Consider the following 21383-nt stretch of genomic DNA (forward strand, 5'->3'; position numbering starts at 1 on the left):
TTTAGTTCAACTTCCTACAGAATAGCTTCCTACCGTGCAACAGGTGCTTTACATACATTCTTTTGAATTTCACAGGTGTAGAATTGGAGATGAAGACAAGTTATTTGCTCGGGGTCACACTGCTGGTAAAGGTGTGCCTATGTTATGCTGGCCTGGAAATAAAATCTGTGCCCTTGCCTTTGGGGCATGCAGCTGTGAAACCTGCTGCCCAGAGGTGGAGCCTCCCACCCAAAGCCACACAAGCTGACCTGGGACTGGAATTAAGGCTCCTAACTATTCATCAAGGAGTCTTCCCAAGAGGTCCTCTTCTGAGGCCTCACATGGGGAGGCCAAGAATGTGGCCTGGCCCATGCCAGCCTGGCTCAAGTTAAATGAAGAGTAACCAGGCTCAAGTTAAATGAAGAGTAACCAGTCTCTGGATAAATGCTGCCCATTGGCTACATTATCTGCCCTCTGGACTCTGATCTTAACCAACATAGTGAGAAGCCAGCTTCCAGGAAGGCCTGGCAGGCCACCGGGCCTGCTAGTCTGTTTCCCTTGAAGCTAATCTGCGGCCAGGGCCAAGCCAGTTAGGTGTTAAGTGGAAAAACACTGACGTGGGGTCAGAATCTCTGGGCTCTGGTCTATGCTGGGACCCAACAGGGACCTATGGCAACTTAAAACTCTGAATTTCCTGATCTCAAAACCAAGCAAGAGTAAACCGCACTTGGAGCGCGCTGACGCAAAAGCGGGAATTGTTACACCCCAAAGCAATACCACCCTCTGATGTTAGTTTCCCGGGCTACTGAAACGTCTGGCCCAGCAGCCCCAGCGAGGCCAAGACTGCAGCAGAGGCAGAAAACTACAACTCCCAGGAGGCACCGGTCCCCCACCCCGCACGCAGGCAGGCTGAGAAACTACAACTCCCAGGAAGCACTGGGTGGGACGGCGCTGGGCGGTGACGTCGCGGGGGCCGGCGCGGGGCGCTGATTCGGCCCGAGCTGCCAGCGGGGTGTCTGCCGCCGCGGGTTGTTACAGCTGCTGGAGCAGCAGCGGCCCCCGCCCCCGGGCACCCCTCCTGGGCCCTCGACCGCCCGCCCTGTGCGGTGAGTCCCGGCGAGTGGCTTCGCGGTGGCCGAACCAGAAGCCTCCTCTTGGGGCTAGAGGCAGGGTGGGAAAGAAAGTGGGGGCTGCTGGGGAGGCGCCCGGGGCTGAAGGGGACCCGGGAAGGGTGAGCGGAGGTGGAGGGGGTGCATCAGCCGAGGGGGTGCATTAATCGAAGGGATGCCCACAGGGGAAAGTGGGGGCAGGAGACCGGGTCTGGGCCGTCGTGGGGGAGTGCTCCGGCTGGAGGAGGGGGGCGGGGAGAGGCTGGGCTTCGGGGATAAATTGGCCGCCTCCGGGGCTGGGTGAACGCGTGGAGGTGGGGGTGGGGCTCCGGACCGGGCTGGGCTTGAAGTGCGCGGTCCTAGGCTGGGGAGCGGAGCGGGAGGCCCCTCTTCGGCTTGAGTCCCGCTCGGATAATCCCAACAATAGCGAAGACTCCACCTCCTCTTTTTCACCCTCTTCCCCTGCTAGTGGGGGTTCGCCCGGTACTTGCCGTCTTTCCATTTCCACCGTCCTCCCCAGTCCGGGAGGCTGGGCCAGAGCTGAGAGGTGAGCGACCGTGGCCCCGCGGATTGGGCGGTGGGGAGAATGAAAATGGCATTGTGGAGGATGCCAGGGACCCCATTGTTGGGGTCCAGGTTGTGGGCTTGGATGTTTTGTGCTCTTCATCTAGAAGGCAAAAGATTTGCTGCTTAAGGGGCTGCCCTTACTTGGGGGAAAGAGTGGGAAGCGCGCACCTGGCAGCTGTGCTGGGGCGCACTGTGGCCTGGGTTTAGGTGCCAGACTGGGACAGGGATATTTGTGTGTGGAGCCAAGGGGGGAAGAGAGGGAAGGAGTAGAAAACAGCTACCAGCAAGAGAGTAGTTAACAGAACAGAATTGCTGCAGGCTTTGGTTTGAGACGGGTTATGAAACCACATCAGGCACTGCCACGGCAGCCACCTGCCAGCTAGGGCGGCCAGAACTTTTCAGCCTCAGCTGCTGTAGACTTACTTTACTGGGTTCTTCTCCCTATTTTTCCCCTTCTGGGTGAGGGGCAATTGTTTTTTGTTTTTTGTTTTTGTTTTTTTACTCATGGAAGTGATATGTACCCTTAGTCACACAAACCTCTTAAGAGTGTTTCCTGGCTGCCAATCTTTTTCTTAGTTTCTTGATTTCTCCTGTCTTTTTGAGGGTCTTCTGGGATTTCTGCTGTCAGGGGAGCTAGTGTTCAGTCTTCAGGAAGACACTTCCAAGGGTATCAGTTTAGGTCCTAGGTCTCGGCCCCTCCTGGACTCATCAGGCTTCATTGGATGCCCTAGTTCAGCCAGAAAGGAGTGTAGGATGATCTGGAATTCAGCAAGGCCCGTGGTATTGCTGGATAAAATACGGGGGGACAGCTACAGGTCTCTGTACTACCACACCTTTATAGGTCTAGGTTAGGGAGAAGGGGGAGGGGCAAGCAGTTTCTGGTCTGACTTGGGGAACTCTGCCTCTCTCCTTACTAGTAAGTCCTTCAGAGGCCTCACTTCCTAGCCAGCTCCCCACCGTCCCAGGGTTTTGCGTAGTAGTAGGTGTCCCAAGAGCCATGTTAGGGTAACTGAAGCTCCAAGTCCCTGGGAACATAAACAACTGATTTAGTCTCGGTTTTCTAGTTCCTTGGGTTTCTGTTAGGCCCAATTATCCAGCCTAATGGGCTGAGCCGATGGGCCTCAGGAGCATTACTTCCAGGATGCACCCTGGGACATCTCACGCATGTTTGCATGTTGGGAGAGAGTGTTGTGGGTCACATTTCCCTTGAGGTCTCTTAGCTTGGGGCTCTCTGAGAAGAGGAAACTTGTTCTCATTATTCTGGAAGTAAGGAACTGATCCTTGAGAATCCTGGCTCCCACACGGCTTGGCTGTGATCCTTGCCAGAGATAGATAGCAACCGACTCTGAGGGGATTTGTTGCAGCAGGGTGAAGGAGGTGGCCTTCTGGGCACTTCCAGGATACCTCCATCTGGGAGCCCTTTCTGCATCCCCAGGGAAGATGGGGTTGTTACCATGGTGATGACCTTAGGGTCTTTACCAGGCAGGACCTCCCCTCACCTAGGGAGGTGAGCCAGTAGAAAGGCACAGTCTGTTCCCACCCCTTGCTGGTTACAGGGCCCTTAAGGATTTGGAACAGCTGAGCTCTAGACAAGAGGGCTGCTCATTCCCCTCTTTATGTGCATCCAGGAATGCAGCTGGCTTGCATTGTTTCTTGGGCATCAAGGGCAGCCCTCCTGGTTCCTCCTGCTGCAGGGCTGTGCCATTGGAACTGGGCAAGGGGGAGCATGGTGGTAACTTACACCTGGAAACAGGGGCTTGGAAAAGAGGCTGAGGTGAGGATGGGTGGGGCGGAGAGGAAAGGGGCAGGAGAGAGGCCCCAGGTGTAGTTTTGTGTCCTTGGGCAGGGTGTGTTGATGTGGGTTTCAGCTGCCCGTTGGAACTGTAGATGTTGGCCATGTTCTCTATCTTCACCTCTCCTGTTTTGGGGAAAAGGGCCCTGGTGGTTTGGCAGCAGAGTGGGCGGCATCACAAGGGTTAGCTTGAGTGGCTGCCAAATGGACAAAACATCTTGCATGGGTTGTTTTGTGTCACCAAGAAGGAGGCCTCCAAGTCTGGGCAGAGGTTGTCCCTAGTCTGTTGTTTTCTCTTTCCTTCCTCCCACCCCCGCAACTTACCTGTCTTCCTGGATCAGGGTTGGGAGAGACCCAGGATTGGATAATTAGGGGAGATGGGTAGAAGCAGTGACCCCCAAATATTTCATTCACTGCTGCCTGTTCTCCCCCCACCTCCTTTTGTTAATTTTAATGGTGGTGGGAACACGGGTAGGAGATGCCCCTTATCAGGCCCTCAGCAAGACGGTCCAGCAGGGGTTATATTGAGTGATTCTGAGGGGACAGTCCTCTTCTCCCCTCCCCTGAGCTTGGTGGGAAGAGGGTCCTCATCAGAATGCTCTGGAGGATGAGACTGGGGAACAGGCAATGGTTTCTTTGCTCTGGGCTGGATGTCTCTTGATGACCTATCCACCGAGGCAGTCCTGGTGCCTTGAGGGACTCTGTCCCGATTGGACAATGTGTAGGGCAGCCTGGTGTTTATCCCAGCCCGGCAGTGGGAAACCAATGGAGCTAAGTCCACGCGGACTTTCTTTGTTCTCTTCGCTTGAGAATCAAAGCAGCAGAACTGCGTGGAGTTCTTGGGGAAAGCAGTGCCTCCCTCCCTGTGGGATTTGGATGGGGTGAGGGGGCAGGGAAAGTGGTGTGACCTGTCTCACCTGTGCTGCTTGTTTGCAGAGCAGCGGCAGGAGAGGGGCAGCAGGATGAATGTGGGCACGGCACACAGTGAGGTGAACCCCAACACGCGGGTGATGAACAGCCGCGGCATCTGGCTGTCCTACGTGCTGGCCATCGGGCTTCTCCATGTCGTGCTGCTCAGCATCCCCTTTGTGAGCGTCCCTGTTGTCTGGACCCTCACCAACCTCATCCATAATATGGTGAGGGCCTGCCTGCTGCCCGTCCCGACCATGTGGGCTGCTCTTTGGTGGGGCGGAGGAGTAGGAGGAGCCCCCCCAAACATGGGCCAGATGTCAGGGTGACACACTGACAACATTTGTCACCCAAGCCCGGACCCAGCTCTCATCTCTGCTTTGTCCCCACTTCTGGGTGCCAGCCACGTGCACTCTGATAAGAGGACTAAAATTTGCAGATTTGTCCACACCTTCAGGATGTGGACCTGGAGGGAGGCCCGCTGGGAACTGAACTAAGGCCTCCAGAGAGTCCCCAGGACCCAGGCGCCCAACCTGGCACAGAAATGCCCCTCTCCCAAGTCTAGATCCCCAGTCATCTTCCAGTCTGGTGCCTCTGCTCCCTCAGCTCCTGCCTGCTAGCTTGTACTCTTTGGTAGGCAAGCAGGGGCCGTCATCTCATCCCCGCCCAGCTGGCACAGGGAAGCTACCACTGGGCCGGACGGGCATTTCTGCAGCTGAGTTCTCTCCATGCCTTATCCTCATGCCAGGCTGTCCTCTCACCCGGTGGGCTCCCTTCTCCTCCTGCCAGGCTCCCAGCTGCCCCATCCTGACCTCCAGCCCACATCCCTCTGCCCCTCAGAGGGAGGCTCCACATAACCCAGAGCACAGTTCTTTGACTGGGGTGGTGGAGCTGAGCTGGAGGGCCTTTTGCCTTTTGTGTCCTCTAATGAAGTCCCCTTCCTCCAGGGCATGTACATCTTCCTGCACACGGTGAAGGGGACACCCTTCGAGACTCCGGACCAGGGCAAGGCGAGGTTGCTAACCCACTGGGAGCAGATGGACTATGGGGTCCAGTTCACAGCGTCTCGGAAATTCTTAACCATCACGCCCATCGTGCTGTGAGTGCCTTGGGTGGAGGAGGACGCCAGCAGGCAGGCCAAGGCCTGGGGAACCCTGGGCCCTGCCAGGCTTAAACCCGTCCCCAGCTCTGGCTTTTGGCACGGGCATGAGCAGAGGCAGGGAAGTTGGAGCATCCCGGGCTCTTCTGCTGGGCTTAGGCCTTGTGCCTCCCTGGCCCTGTGTTTCACCAAATGGGCCTTCCTTCCTGCCAGTGACGTAAGCCCACAGACCTGGGATAAAGCAAGGGGACTGGGTCGGGAGGGACCTCTAGCCGAGGAGATCTTGCCACCCTACTTCTGTTCTGGGGGTCTTTCCCATAACTCCACACCGGTTGGGGATCTGCCACTCCCCACCCAGGAGTGAGGGAGGAAGGGTCCTCCAAACAGAGTCTTACGCTTCTTCCCAACCTTCCCACCCAGGTACTTCCTCACCAGCTTCTACACCAAGTACGACCAGATCCATTTCATCCTCAACACTGTGTCCTTGATGAGTGTGCTCATCCCCAAGCTGCCCCAGCTCCATGGAGTCCGGATTTTTGGAATCAATAAGTACTGAGGGTGCCGCCCCTTCCCCTGCCTGGGATGGTAGGGGAGGGGTGGAGGCCTGTGCTGTGAAGCTGAAGACAGAAGGAGCCTCTGGATCCTGTTAGAGATGGGGGTCGAGCCTCTGGGCCCTAGTTTCCCCTTCCAATTTCCCTGGTAGCCGACTTGACGTAGCTTGTAGTGGGGTTCAGGTGGGCCCCCCAGGTCTCTGACCCTTTCTGATTTTTTTTGATCTTTTCCTTTTGCCTTTTGGATAGAGACTCCGTGGGGGCAGTCATGGGACGGGCTGGGCTCCCAACCTGTGAGGCTGGGACAGGAGAAACCCCCTGCTCACTTGCTCATCCTCAGACTGCTAAAGCACTTTAACCCCTGCAAGAGGAGCAGGGGGGACGGTACGGCTTCTAGATTGGTTCACTTTAATTCTTAAGTTTTTAGGATGACACTCAATGTGTGCTCGTATGTGTAAAAGCAAGTGCACGACGATGCCTCATCCCTCTGGGTAGAGAACTGCCTGTTGCAAGTCTCATGCTTTTGGCAGCTCCCCTACAGCCCACCCGGGGCACTGGATGGGAGCGGGGAGGGTAAGGAGAGGGATGGTGGGGCTGGGTGTGGATGGCCTGGTCTCAGAGGCGAGGGGGCCATGGCCACTCTCATCTTGGGCCTGGTGGAGGTGGGGAGGATGGTTTGGGGGGCGGGGATGGGGACAGTGAATTGAGACTTGGAGGAAGGGGCCGTGTAGCCACAGAGATTGGTATAAGGGAGGAGTGTGGGGACAGAAGCCAGACTCAGCCTCATCCTTTGGGAAGTGGTCAGGCTCGGAGAGTTAATTTCCCCAGACATGGTGGTGATAGTCGGAAGGGAGGCTGTGGGGTCGGAGGTGGGGGTTACAGCTCCGGGGTTAGTGTGAGGAGTGGAGAGGGTTGGAAGAGGCCCACGAGTCATCGTTAGCACGTTAGCACATGTCCGCTTTGACACTGCCCTGTGCAGGGGTGTGAGGAGTGTGGGGAAACCGGGACGAATGATGAATGGTGGGGCCCTTCTGCAGCCTTCACCTCGTAGCCTCCTCATGCAGACTGGAGCTGGACGGGGCCTCTTGTGTGTACATGGGGGGCTATGGGGCCACCCCCAAATGGGGTGGGTGGGCCACAGAATGGTCCCTGCTCGAGCAGGGTAGTAGAAGGAGCCAGGAGTGACCTGCGGGCACTGTCTCCTCAGCCTGAGGGCGGGAGATGGGCAGGAGCCTGAGTGTGGGCTGGAGAGGAGCCGCCTTTTTCCCCTCCCCAATCTGACCAGGGTCTGTGTTACTTTTGAAAAGGTGTGGGTGCCCGTGCCCCCTTCCAGGGCCCTGAGGGAGGAGGGGAGGACATTGGTCCTGTTTCCTGCCTCCTGGCCCCCCTACTCCCCACCCCATGTATCATAGGGAACTTTCACCTCGAAATCTTTCTAAGCAACGTGTGAATAGGATTTTTACTCCCTTTGTACAGTATTCTGAGAAACGCAAATAAAGGACAATGTGTTCCTGTTTCCCCTGAGTCTGGCCTCTGCTTCCTGGAGGGCCCTGGGGGAGGGGGCAGGGGTTTGGGCAGCAGTTCCTGCTGAGGGCAGTGTGAGGGGCTCTGGGGCTGCTGGTCTTCCTGCTGCTCCCAGGGGAGAGAGCGGGAGAGAGCCTGAGGGGCTGATGGGAACTGGCAGAGGCAGCAGCAGAATCCTGCTCTGTGACCTGGCCTGGATCATCTGTCAGAACTTCTACCTCTGGTCTCCGTGGGCTGGCTGAGTGATGGCTTGTGCGTGGCCTGGAAGGGGGTCAGTTGGGCAATGACTTCATAAATGAAGGCGGAGTCCCGAGGGGTGCCCAGCCCTTTCCTCAGAATGCCTTTCCCAGCTCTCACTTCTCTCCCCGTAGTGCTCTTTCCCTGGGAGGGCTGCATTTCCTCCTGGCCTCTCTGTCTTTGGAGGAATCTTCATGCTTCCTCCCTTCTGCCGTGAGCATGAGTGGGAGAGGAAGAGGTAGCCCCCCAGGACTTATTTAGGCTCCTGGGGCCAGGAAAGGGGAGGAGTCCTTTAGTGGAGGAACTCTGATCTTTGAGGTTCTGGACCGCTCAGTGTGAGCTGTGGCAGTGTTACGTGCTATTCCTAGGACAGGTGCAAAGTCCCAGGTAGATGGGAGGAGCTGCCTCAGGCAGGCTGGGCTTCTCTCTGGCTCTGGGCCAGCGTCACAGTGTGTTTGGAGTGGGTGTTGGGAAGAGTGCAGGGTCTTTGCCCACGTCTGCTGAGTGAGGCCCACACAGTGCTGGGAGGAGCAGTACACCTCCCTGGGCCCAGTCCTGGGGGTGGGGGTGCCCTGGGAGCTTCCATGGACCTGCAGGAGTATAGTCAGGGTGAGGGGCTGGGGCACATCAACAACAACCAGCATTCAAATCCTGCTCTGCCACTTACTAGACTTGTGGCCTTGCCAAGTTACTTCTCTGAGCTTCAGTTTCTTCCTCTGTTGTAGAAGGATAATAGGCATTAGGGCTGTTGTAGGATTAGCACAACACCTGGTATAGTAAATACTGAACACGTGATAGCCACATTAGTATCATTACTGTCGTTAACTACCGCCATAATTTCTTTAATGTTGTTTTGGAACTGAGGGATAAGGGGGCCAGGAGACGGGCCAGGCTCGCTCCGGTGGTTTATCTCTGAGGACTGAGGGGTGGGGGCCAGAGGCCTCTCTCTGGAGAAGGAGGTGGGTGGAGAGGACAGGTGGAGGCGTCTCCCTGAGAGGGCTATGTGGGAGCATGTGTGGGGAGGAAGGCTGAGTCCTCCTTGCTGGCCAGCCTGTTCCCCACAGATGTTGGCTGCTGTAGCTCTCAGTCTTCAGCCTTGCCCACCGCAGCATGGCAGCATGGTAGCTGTTTCCAGCTCTATCGCTCTCTTCATACCCCTGACACGACCATAGCCGTTGCCTGCTGGCACTTGGATTGCATGGTCCAGTATGCCTCCTGCACCATTCTCTGGCCCCAAACCCACCTAGAATACATACCAGGTAAAGATTATCTATCTATCTATCTATCTATCTATCTATCTATCTATCTATCATCTATCTATCTATCTATCTATCTATCTTATCTATCTTACCTATCCTACCTGTCTTACCTATCTTATCTCTGGCCTTATCTGCCTCCAGCCCAGCCATAATGTGGCTTATCTAAAGGCCTGAAAGATGGGGCACCTAGCGCTACCCAGCTTTCCAGTTCTTTCAGTTCCCTTCTTAGGGCTTCCTGAGACACGGTGGCCAGGACCTGTGCAGAGCTCTTACAGAGGGAATTCTCACAACCTCCATTCCTCGTGAGCAGCTGAGGTGAGTGGCCCCCAAGATAGGCCTGTGGGCCCTGGGCACTGCCTTTCCAGGCAGCCAGAAGAATTCCCAGGCTGAGACTGAGCTGAGAGCTGGCCACCATGATGGGGGCAGGGAAGGAGAAGGGAGCATGGGTGAGCAGATGCCTGGGCCAGCCAGAAGGGACTTAGGGGAAGGTAGCCAGATGTAGGATAGGGAAGTGGAGACCAGAAGGCTTGTGAGGGGAGTCCTGGCCCCAGGAGGAAAACAGAGGAGCCTGAAGAAAGGGAAACATCTCAAGAGGAAGGAGTTGCAGAGTGATTGATGGAAGGGGAGAGGGAGAAGGATTTGGAGGTAAGAGTGCGGGAAGGGTCTGGTGTGGTGGGGACAAAGAGCTGCTGCTCAGTAGGAAAAGGGAAGGACCGGCTGTATCAGGTTGGATTTGGTAATGAGCCTATGGAGGGTCCTGCAGGGGAGCTGGGGGGGTGGGCGGGTACAGGGGCCAAGTGTAGACCAGGAGAGGGTGAAGAGGAAGGTGGGTGGGGGAGAGGCCCCAGGTAGAGTTTTGGGATTCATTTTATTTTTCCAAGAGTAAGGGGACCTTTCAGATGGTGACTAGTAACTGGTGAGACAGGACCTGGGGGTGGAGGGCTATCCAGGGCACCTACCCCCAAGCCACTCTTGCATTCCATCCTTTCTCTTTCGTTTTCTTCTGAGGCAGAGTTATCACTATCTCATTGGGAAATGGTTGGTAGGAGTACCCATCCCACTACCTTGCAGAACACAGCAAGGGAGGGAGGCCCAGGAGTCAGAGCCAAGGGAAGAAGTAATCATGGGGGTTGGTAATGTGAGGTCTGGCAGCCATGCCTCTTATCTTTTCCTGGGTCCTCTGTTCATCAACACTGTGGGGGTCTGGCTGGAAGATGGTGGGCCTGCCTCCCTACCCCACAGGCCCTTCTGAGCAAAGGGGCAACTCTGCTGTGGGAGAAAACAGACCTCACTCTTACTTTCCTTTTGGGATAAACACTGTTTCGTCTTTTTTCCAGAAGGGTTCTATGAAGGGCAGAGGAGAATCTAGCATTCGTGATGGTTACCCTCCTTAGTGTATAGTGACCACCTCACATTCTAGAAACAGGGAAGTCAAATAATTCCAAGTCCTGATTGTTCTAGAACCTTTGGATCTTCATTGACCCCAGGCTGCCAAAGGGAGATTTAAAAACCTGAACCAATATCTCCCTTCCCCAAACTGAAACTGGCTTCTTTGTCTCCAGTTGGTCCAGGCACAATGTCCAGCCTATTTGAGGAAATCACGAGTTGTGGTCCAAGAGATGGAGCTGGAGGGGATATGATTGCTGTCAGAAGCATCCTTGACTCTGACAGATTTCACTGCTTTTCTTTGGTGAGTGGGAGGAGAAATTTCCGGAGATGCCAGTACCACAGGACAGACCTCACCCTAGAGGACATAGTGGAGAGAGAGGAGGGTGAAGTGCTGTTTGATAAGCTGGATTCTGGGCTCCAAGGTCAGTACGAGGGGGTAAGAGATGGCCAGCCAGGAGACTTCACCCACTCCTGCTCTACCACACTGTCAACTCCCCATTGCCATCAACCACGTCAGCCAGTCAACAAAGAACTTGTATGTACTAGAATTTGTTTGCATATGTCCACACACCTCAGTTTAAGAAATGCACAAAAGATGTTAACTGGAATTTAAATGAAAACTTGAAAAAAAAATGCACAGAAGAGCTGCATGGGGAGAAAGAACAGGGTAAGTGAAAATTTATTTTTATTGAAAATTATTCCTAAATTGTCTTCCTTTCCCATGTTTCCTTTTTGTAAATAATTCACTTTTAAGTTAGCTAAGGTCTTTTGATGTGTTTGTATGTTTATCAGTTAGATGGATAAATAAACGGAGGCAGTTTGCTTAGTGGTTAGGAAAGGACACAGGCCTAAGAGCTGAGGGCACCTCGTTTCTAAGCCTGGCTCTGCCACTCACCGGCTGGGCGGCCTCTGGACAAGTTGCCTTCTCTCTCTCTAAGTCTGTTTCCTCAGCTGTCAACTTGACAAGAATGTTACGAGACTCAAATGATATAAATTAGGTCATTTATGACAGTGGTTGTGCAGAAGGAGCATTCAGTCAAAGTTCAGCCCCATCATTCTGCTGGCGGCTGTTATCCCTCGTGTCCCTTGGAGATCAGACTGGATGGGTGAGCAGAACTCCCTAAAGGCTTGAGGGATTTCTAGAGGAGTCTATTCCATTCCCCTGCCTCCAAACTCAGACTTTTGGGTTGCAGAAGCACCAGGGTAAATGTTGCTGAACCCTCACCTGGAGACTTATTTCAGTGTCTCAGACCTCAGGGTAAGGACTTTTACAGCTCAGACATCTTTGCTACAGCCCATCTGGATCTCATTAAGAAAAGAATGCAAACAGTACCACTGTATAGTTTTAGAGCACCTGCTATGTGCCAGGCATAGCCGTTATGTGACCAAGAGCAGCGTCCAGATTACTTGGGCCTTTCCACAAGTGGTTTCATTAAGTGAGCAAGGGGCTTCAGGAAAATTTCAGATGATCATTTTTCAAAGACTGAGTCAATTCTCTGAAAAGTAAATTGCTAAGAGCCAATTTACTAAAAGCTAGTCTCCAAAAACCAGTTTGCCAGATGACCAGTTCACTGAAAACAGAAAAAAACTTTAGACTAGGACTAGGGTGTTTTGCCATGATATTACTCCCCAGGGACAGGGGGAAAAGTGTTAAGTACAGAAAAAAAATTGACAAGTTAACTTCCTTTAAGGGAAAGTCTGTCTGTTTGCATAAACAAATCAGGGACAGAGGTGAAACCAAACTTTGAAAAAAATCCTTAAGAATGAAGTGGATGGGTAATTTGAATTGATTTTTAGCAACTTGGCCTGCTTCCTTCTCAAATTGATTATTTTTTAATTATATGGTGCTGATGATGTGGTTAAGGTGGCATAGGTTTTTGTTTTGTTTTGTTCTGTTTTCTATTAACTAAAGTCCATATACTTTATTCTGATTATCTTGGTTCTTACCTAATATCCTTTCTCTGTTCCAAGATCTCATTCAGGATACCACATTACCTTTAGTTGTTGTATCTCCTGAGGCTTCTCTTGGCTCTGACAGTTTCTCAGACTTTCCTTATTTTTGATGATCTTGACAGTTTTGATGAGTACTGGTCAGGCATATTATAGGATGCTTGTCTATTGGCATTTGCTTGACTTTTTTTCCTCATGGTTAGACTGAAGTAATGGGTTTTGGAGAGGAAGACCATCGAGGTAAGGTACTATTCTCACTGCATCATATCAAGGGTATGTGCTATCAACATGACTTATCACTGTTAATGTTGACCTTGGTCACCTGGCTGAGGTGGTGTTTGTCAAGTTTCTTTACTGTAAAGTTAGCACGCCCCTCCCCTCCCCCCCATATATTACATTGTTTTTGTGCTTAAGGCTTGATTTTTATTTTGTCCTGGATAAAGTACATGTACACTTTTACATTGCTCAAAAAACAAATGGATCCTAGAATGTTAGTGTAACCCATACAGGACTGATTTGAGGCACCATTTCCGGTTCTGTCACGTTTCCATCAGTTACAAAATGTGTTTGTCTCTGGAGATCCAGCCCTGCCCGACCCCCTAAACCTGGCTGTATGAGTTCCTCCTCGTCTGTAGGTTCACATTTGGGAGGTCTGAGAGAAAGGCAGTCAGCTGGCAGCATCTCCACACATGCTCCGCTAACCCCGGCACAGCAGCTGACTCGGAATCAAGGCCCTTATGAAAGTGGCTGATCAGTCTGGGCAGAGTCCACACGGATAGGCGGTGGTCCAGGATTGCTTCACTTTACACCTGCGTGGTTCATACAAACACCGGAGACTGAAGTCTGCTTAATTTTTATTTCTCAATTGGCAAGAGCTCCTAATTCTTTAGCTTTACTTTTCCTTGGCTCATTTCAGCCTCTCAGATAGTTAAATAGGACTAGCTCACATTTATTGAGCATTTAGTATGTGTGCAAGGCATTTTGCTAAGTGCCTAACTGCATTTTTTATTTAATTTCTTCAAGCACAGGAAGTAGGTACTATCAGTCTTCTCCTTCCATGAATAAAGAAACAGATTCAAAGAGGTTAAGTGACTTATCTAAGGTCATTTGGTAAGAAGGTGGCAGAATAGGTGCAAACCTGGGATTATGTGACCCTTGTGGTGACTCCTGATGAGCACAGCATTTCCTGGGAGCCACAGCTGGAGGATCTCTGCAGAAGGGAAGGGGATTGTAGAGGGGGAGCCCAGGATGGGGCTGCTCCGGGGAGAATTTTCTGCAGAGAGATCTTTTGGGTCAGCCTCAGTATGACCTTTACCCTTTCCAGGCCAAAAGGCTGAGTTCCAAGTTCTGGATGTGGTAGACTCAAAAGGAATGTTGATAGTGAAATTATCCAAAGAAATAATAATTGCAGGGACCTTCCACAGATCCCACAAGCAGAGAATCAAGACATTGGAGACCTGGATACCCAGCAGTATCTGGATTCCCTTGAGAACAGGTGAGGCTGGAGATGGGCAGCAGTGGGGAGTGAGAGGGGGAGATGCCCCTTTTGAGCACCAAGAGCATCTGAGATGGAGGTGCCCCGGCCAGTGCAGTCCCTCACGCCCAATTCCCGGCACTGCCCAAGCCCGTTCCTTACTCAAGCGTGGCCTCCTCTTCCCCCTTCGGAAAGCCTTCTCATTCTTCATGCATCAGCCTCCAGGAAACCCTCCAACACCCCCAGCTCACTTGCTTCCCTGCTACCCTCCAGGGTGATTGATTCTTCTGGCTTGGACCCAAACCTGCTGGTTTCAAGAGGCCACTTTCTGCTCTCCTATGAGTTGCCAAGATCTGTGTTTTGTGCTGTTTTGCTCTGCCTTGTGGCAAGCCATGCCCCTGTTCCTCAGTGGACTGGGAATAGCTTGTGACCGCAACAGCTTTTACTAACCTCTCTGTGTTTATCCACAGCACACAGTAGGTGCTCACTAAGAGAGTCAAAGTGAACCACAATGAAATCACAGCACCCCTGTAGAACATTTCCTGCACAGAAAGTGCCACAACTCCACCCCATCAGGGGGGCACTAACCAACTACCACAGAGTTTCTGATGGTTGAGGGCATGGTGCTTCCAAGGGACTTACAGGGACATCACCAGCTTTCTCCCTCAGTGGGCATTTTATTGTTGGTGTGGGTGTTTTCTTCCCTAGCTGAAATTGTTGGAGAGTGTGGAGCAGCTTAGTGGAGGGGACTCAACCTTTCTCCTGGCCTAGCCCTCCTTGAGTGAAATGCCTTTTGTTTTTCCTTTTTAGCTAAAAAGTGAAAGGCTTCCACTGAAATTTTACTGGTCCTTTGAACTACCCCTCCCTACCATAGTGTTGCTGGGGAGGGGTCTTTGGAGTTTTTCAAAGGGAGCTCAATTTTTTCTAGAATGCCTGTTGTTTCTAGTATGAGGCCCTGTGGTGTGTGCATATAGAGTGGGGTTGGGGAGGGTATTAGATAGGTAAAGGGAGGTCAGCAGAGGCAAGGATGTAGGTCTTCCTTGAGGGTTGTTTGCAAATACCAGAAGTTCCATCAGGCTATTTTTAGTCACAAAATACATTTCCTTATGGAATCAGAGATGCCTTCTGGAGCCCAAGGCTGTGGACAATGTGGCCAGGTCCCAGGGACCAGTATGAGGAACTGGAACCCCAACTCCCGAGAACTGGGTGTGATGATCTGGGAAGATGCCTGTCTCAGTGCCATGGGAAGGGCTCATGCTTTGGACTCCTACCGACTAGGATTTGAATTTCAACTCTACACTCATTAGCTGTGTGACCTTGGACCATTCACAACCTGTCTCTAGGCCTTAGTTTCCTCATGAAAATGGGTGCAATTGTGCCTACACCATAAGTTTGTGGTGAGGGGTGAAATGAAATGCCATGTGAAGTATCTTATGGTGCTGGCACATTGTAGCCTTCCACAGATGCTAGTGAGTTCTCTTCCCACTTCCCACTTCCTTGCTCCCACAGTGGGTAAAGTGACTACGATGGGGTGCCATGTTCTTTGGTTTTCCAGCCCCAGAGACCCTTCATCTCAAATAGGAACTAGCTGATGGAGAGGGAGAAATGTCACTCCTGGGAGCCTGAGCTCTATTCCCCCCTATTCCTTCCAGTGAGTTGAAGAGAAAACTACCTACTTTGTTGCAATCAATCTGGAGAAATGAGAGCAGACCTCTATCTGGTGACAGAGACTCTGGAGACAGCAAGGAAGGAAACCCTGAAAACTGAATGGCAGTGTATGTTGTGGAGCTGGATGGGAGGCAGGGTCTGTGAGAGAACCAGCCTTGGCCCACCCATGGTAAGTCAGGGGGATACCAGCCCAGATGTCAGGCTCTTCAGCTCTCCTTCCAGACCTCCCTGAGCAGTCTCAACTGCTTCCTGGCCTTCTTATGACTTCTCATCTTGCCCCAAGAAAGTGCCTGTGGCATTGCTAAGTCCTTCCCGTCACTCTCTAGTAATGCCCTGTTTTTATTTGCTTCTTAGCATTTCTCGTGGTTCATAATTACATGGGGATTTTTTGCTTATTCTCTGTCTGCCTCCCTTTCCAAGATACAGGAGGGCAGGAGCCACAGTGCCTGGAATAAAAAGGTCCTCAATAAACATTTATTGACTCAACAGTGAAAGCAACATAAGTTTGGGGGTCAGATGTGGGTTCTTATTTCAGCTCTGCTACTGGTTTAGCTGTGAAACTGGCTTACCTACTGATCCTCTTTGAGCCTCAGTTCTCTCATCTGGAAAATGGGGATTGTTTGGGAGATCAAGCAAGGTAACTATGTAAAGCACCTAGGGATTAACCAACGTGAACTCCTTTTCCTAGCACCAAAGGTCAGTAACCAACCCCCTAAAGCAGGTCCTGAGCTATTGAGTAAAGCAGCTCATCTTTCCCAACATGGAGAGAATGAGTAAGCAAGGCCTGATGGGGGCAGACTGAGTGCAGGTAGGTTCAGCTAGACTCTGTGTCAGCCTGGAGGGGCCCTGGTGAGCTCGAAGGTGGGGGGAAATTCCAAGGAAGGGGTGGAGGGTTCAGGGCTGGGAAGAAGGACTGAAGCTCCTTGTGCAGACACCCAGGTTTTGCCCCATCATGACGCTAATCCTTCCCTAGCTAGAGGTGTTAAGTCCTATCTCTGAGCTTGTTTTTTTTTGTTTGTTTGTTTTTTGTTTTGGTGAGGGGCAGGGTATGAGAATGGGGAAAGATATGAAAGAGGAACTTTTGGAGAAAGAACTTGTCTTTCTGATAACTGGTTTTCTCACTCTCTCTGGCACTAGCTATTTGTTTCTTGGGTAACACAAAATCCTTTCCAGAAAGAGAATGGCTTTTAGGCCTTCTGTTCATCATTCCAAAAGGGGCAAGGATAGTATTTTTTAAAAGAAGGTAACAAATGGCCCAGAATTATAGGGTTATCAGGGTTGAGAATGGAATAGGATGCACCCAGGGGTAGGGACCATGGTGTGAGCAGGAAAAAATCCTGCCTATTGGAGAAGCAGATTGGATTGCATACTGGCCTAGGGTTTCCAGACTCTGACAACTTTGGCCTGCTTTGTGCAGGTTGGTGTGCTGGATCCTGGGGTCCCAGCCCTTACTGAAACCTGGGAAGCATAATTGCATTGCATGTCCAGTTCTCACATGGTAGCACTGGCTGTGAAAGGAGCACTGGAACTAGGAGTAGGAGGGTCTCAGGGTCTAGTGGCTCTGCCACTCACTGGCTCTGTAGCCTCTGGAGCCATGGTTATCCTGATGTTAGCATGACTAGAAGATCCCTGTGATTCTGAACGTTGCTTCCTCTGGAATTTCATAGTCTTCCTCTGGGTCCCAGAAAGGTTGTACTGCCTAAGAAGACTTGGGAAGGGATAGAAAGAGGTCTAGATGTGGTAGAAAATCCAGAAACTCCCAGAAGTTGTAAAAGTGGGTTTTTCAACCCTGGCAAGGTCTTGCTAGCTCAAGAGTGAATCTCTGTCATGTAAAGTGCTACACCTGGGTGGCTCAGTTGGCTAAGCGTCCAACTTTGGCTCAGGTCACAATCTCACAGCCCATGGGTTTGAGCCCTGCATTGGGTTCTGTGCTGAGAGCTCAGAGCTTGGAGCCTGCTTCGTATTCTGTGTCTCCCTCTCTCTCTGCCCCTCCCCTGCTTGCGCTCTCTTTCTCTCAAAAATAAGCATTAAAAAAACAATAAAGTGCCATAACAGGGCCATCTGGGTGGCTCAGTTGGTTAAACATCTGACTCTTAATTTTGGTTCAGGTCATGATTTCATGGTTTGTGAGACTGAGCTCTGTGTTGGGCTCTGTGCTGAGTGTGTGGCATGCTTGGGATTCTCTTTCTCCCTCTCTGCCTCTCCCCCTGCTCACACGTGCTCTCTCAAATAATTAATTAATTAATTAATTAAACAAACAAATAAAATGCCATAACAGAGGAGGCAGGAGGTAGATTCCAGTCCCTGCTCTGACCCACATTTGCTGAGTGACTGAGGACCTGTTGTACCCTCTCTGGGGTTCCGTTTCTTCTTCACTTATCTAGGCGTAATCCTATGGTTGTCTGTATCTGAGGATGTAGGAAGGTGTTTGCGTATATAGTGCTTTGTCATTTACATGAAATGATAAGGATACAGTCTCCCTGGCATGGGCAGTGAGGGCTCAGAGTCCAGGAATGAAAACTCCCACCATTGGGAAGAGAATGTCCAGAGAGGGCTGGAGGTGACCTGAAGACTTTCTGAAATTATTCTTCCCTTCTTTTCAGAGGAAGATGGTTCATCTTGCTTAAGTAAGGATTGGAGCTAGCTGTGTTCAGTGTAGTTGCACACTCACCCTTGAGCCTCCTGGCTTCAAGGACTTCAGCTCAGGTGGGAGAGCCTAGTATATGTGTATGGTGGAGGAGTTGGGGAGAGAAGGGTAGGGCAGTGCCCAAAGCAGTCTTCAACTTTAGTCTGGAGGTTGCATCTGTCTCCTTAAACACAGTGGTTCTCATTGATTATATGTAGACATCACCTGGGGGAACTTTAAAACTAGTGATACCTGAGTACCACCTCCAGAAATTCTGATTTAAGTTATCTGGGGATGTGGCCTGGGCATCAGGATTTTTAATCACTCCCCAGGTAATTCTCACGCACAAAGTTGAGAACCACTGCTCTAACTTTGTCTAAATCCTCACTACTACTAGCGTGGTCCAGAGACTGCACTTTGAATGGCAAGGACTAAGTAAGTTTTGATTTATTGGAGGTGGAAAAGAATTTGGGATTGGTACTCAACTGGGGTTGAGCTGGGAAGGTGAAGGTGAGGTTGGCAGGAGGCAATGATGATGGGTGTCTGGGAAGAAGGGTGCTTTACTTTAACTGGAAAAGATTAGAAGGGAAGCAATAGAGAAGTGGTCTCATGAAGAATGGGGTTGACAAAGGCCTTGGTAATAATGGAGCTTGTTGGCTGGGTAGGTCGGGTTCTTAACTGCTGCCTCTACAGGGAAACCCTTGAGTTTGGAGGACTTCAGAAACATGAAGGAGAAGGTGCAGGACATGCTGAGAGGCCTCTAGGATCTGACTGACTGTGCTAAGCTGCCTCACTAAGCACCTCAACAAGGAGGAGCAGCGACAGAATCTAGAACAAAGAGTAAGAGACCCAGGAAAGAATTGGAGCAGAGAGAGGGAGGAACCAGCAGGAAGGGCAGTTACCATACTGAAGACAGTCTGCTATAGTGGGACTGGCACTCATCTCCCCCATCTCCTGGCCCTCGGTGTCTGAGGCCCTGATCTCTGGTGACCTGGAGGGTCCAGCAGATCCTCTTGTAAGTAGCCTTTTTAATGCTTTTTAATGCTGCTGGGATCTTGGTAAAAACACATACAGAATCTATTCTGAATGTCCTGTATGCCTTGATTGGTGAGGAGGGATTTGGAAGTATGCTGGTGTGGAGGAAATGTGGAGCAAAGGGGTCTGTGGGGGTTCAAATCCTGGGAGGAAGGTGACATACATTGCCTTTTACATTTCATGAAGGATAGACTTTCACACTTTAGGAACTAGTCATTTTCCCCAGGCCAGGGGTTGGGGGATGCCTCCTCTACCCACCTGCCAAGTCTGACCTCCTGCAAGCTAAGAGGGAAGAAAGATTCACCACAAGAGCCCATTTGGAATAACTCTTATCTATCACTGCCAGGGGCTCTCTGGAACCTTCTGATGTTTGTCCCAGGTCTGATGAAATACTGAAGCCCTGTCCCACTCTGTGCTTCTCTGCCAGCAACCCTCTTGACCCTCTTTTTTGCCCCCAGAGATATCTTAGGAGCAGCATCTTGTGGCTGAGGCCCTGGAAAAGGGGATCCTGTCCCTGTTGAAAGACCAGATAAGACACCCTGGACTGAGGGCTAGGGTCATAGTAGAAGTGAATGCCTGTGTTCTCAAGGGACTCAGAAGTCCCAGCGTACAGTCCTTCCTACTTCATAGTTCTCTGTCAGTTCACATCCATTCAGCTGGTTTGTGGCAATTCCCTGGAACACATGGTTTCCAGGACAACTCAGGCTTTATAGGCTCTGTTGCTAGCCTATGGGTAAGAGAGGGGGGGTGGAAAACTGTTAGTCTCAGGATGGCAGTGCCAACACTGATTAGCAGTGCCTGTCACTGTGTTGAGAAAGAATGAGGCTCTCCAGGCCCTGCAGGAAAAAGTGCCATTATGGATTATTACATCTGCCATGGTCCAGGATTAAGAAGTGTGGTGAAATATTTGCCATTTCTGGTATGTTTCCTTGTTCCTAGCTTTTATAGTCTGGTGTGTTTCCTTCTAGGTGGAGTCTGTCCTGGAGCAGAACTGGGTGACCAGCCCCACGATGTGGGCTGTGACCCTGATGCAAGATTTCTCTGTGCCCTCCGTGTTGCTGTCTCCGTCCTGCTGCAGCTGGGTGAGAAGCCTATCTTAGTGTCTTCCTAACTATGTTAGCTCTTGAACCATCTGGATGCTCCCCTCCCAGACCATCCTCTCCCCCTGCACCCCCAATCACTAGAACGATGTCTTTATAACAAACAGCTGACTTTTCTTTGATAGATCCCATTCCCTTCGTGATAATGCCCCCAAAGCAGCCTGCATTATATGCATGGACTTTTCTAAGAGTGGCAGATTGATCATATTAATTTTCTCTCCTTGAAATCTCACTAAATAAAGTACTGGAAAAGATGTAAACCCACAATGATAAAGAGAACAAGGCAGCAGATAAGAGATTCTGACACATCTTTGGAAACTAGCAGGTTACTAAAGGAGTTTAAGCCGGGAGGTGTGGGCCTGAGATGTGCTGGAAGTGTAGGAGGAGACTGCTCTTCTCTCATCTTGAGGCTTTTCTCTTTAATATTTTTAAGACAAGGTAATTAAAAGTAAAAGAAATATATGCTTGTAAAGCATTTCAAATATTTCTCAAAGTTGAAGGCGATCCCCCCTTCTTTCTCTAATATAACCACTGTTAACATTTTGGGGTATGTTAACAGTCTTCCTATGAAACAGTGTTTAAAATGGTAATTTAGGAGCTTATGGGTGGCTCATTCAGTTAAGTATCCAACTTTGATTTTGGTTCAGGTTGTGATCTCATGGTTTGTGGGTTCGAGCCCTACATCGGGCTCTGCACTGACAGTGTGGAGCCTGCTTGGGATTCTCTCTCTCCCTCTCTCTCTGCCCCTACCCCACTCATGGGCATGCTCCCTCTCTTAAAATAAATAAATAAACCTCAAAATATGGTAATTTAAACATGAAACTAGGATGATATAACAAATTTGTTTTCTATTTTTTGCACTAGAGTTGTTTTTTCTTTTAAATTTGTAAAAATATCATATGCAACAAGAATTCTTGTAGATGCTGTTGGGAGTGTAGATTGGTCAACCACTTTAGAAAACTGACATATCTACTAAACACAAGCCTATGAGCTGGCGACTCCACTTTCTAGGCACGTACCCAAGAGAAATGAGTGCATGTCTTCACCAAAAGACATACATTTACAAAAACATTAGCATAAGAGCCCCAAGCTGAAAACTACTCAAATGTCCAATA

At 50.8% G+C, this 21383-nt stretch overlaps 2 protein-coding genes across 4 annotated transcripts; both read left to right on the top strand.

Moving 5' to 3' along the window:
- Positions 1–928: 928 nt before the first annotated feature.
- On the top strand, positions 929–7522 carry ORMDL3 (ORMDL sphingolipid biosynthesis regulator 3). 3 transcript variants are annotated; one of them, XM_047845711.1, is made up of 5 exons: positions 986–1085; positions 1558–1635; positions 4384–4583; positions 5304–5455; positions 5876–7522. In XM_047845711.1, the coding sequence occupies exons 3-5, from the start codon at positions 4410–4412 to the stop codon at positions 6009–6011; spliced, it is 462 nt and encodes a 153-aa protein (XP_047701667.1). In that variant the 5' UTR covers positions 986–1085; positions 1558–1635; positions 4384–4409; the 3' UTR covers positions 6012–7522. The 3 variants fall into 3 exon arrangements, with proteins under 3 accessions (XP_047701665.1, XP_047701666.1, XP_047701667.1); XM_047845709.1 differs by lacking the exon at positions 1558–1635 and having other exon boundaries at positions 929–1085; XM_047845710.1 differs by lacking the exon at positions 1558–1635 and having other exon boundaries at positions 954–1085; positions 4389–4583.
- Positions 7523–7704: 182 nt separating this feature from the next.
- On the top strand, positions 7705–20925 carry GSDMB (gasdermin B). The gene is given in 13 exon segments (XM_053447915.1): positions 7705–9341; positions 10589–10837; positions 13690–13827; positions 13830–13860; positions 15492–15531; positions 15533–15730; positions 16196–16280; positions 18827–18908; positions 18910–18972; positions 19097–19157; positions 19159–19240; positions 19627–19976; positions 20172–20925. Coding segments are annotated over 12 exon segments (1473 nt in total). The 5' UTR covers positions 7705–9341; positions 10589–10602; the 3' UTR covers positions 20280–20925.
- Positions 20926–21383: the final 458 nt, after the last annotated feature.

This window comes from Prionailurus viverrinus, unplaced genomic scaffold, assembly GCF_022837055.1.
Source record: "Prionailurus viverrinus isolate Anna unplaced genomic scaffold, UM_Priviv_1.0 scaffold_35, whole genome shotgun sequence".
NCBI classification, from domain to species: Eukaryota; Metazoa; Chordata; class Mammalia; order Carnivora; family Felidae; genus Prionailurus; species Prionailurus viverrinus.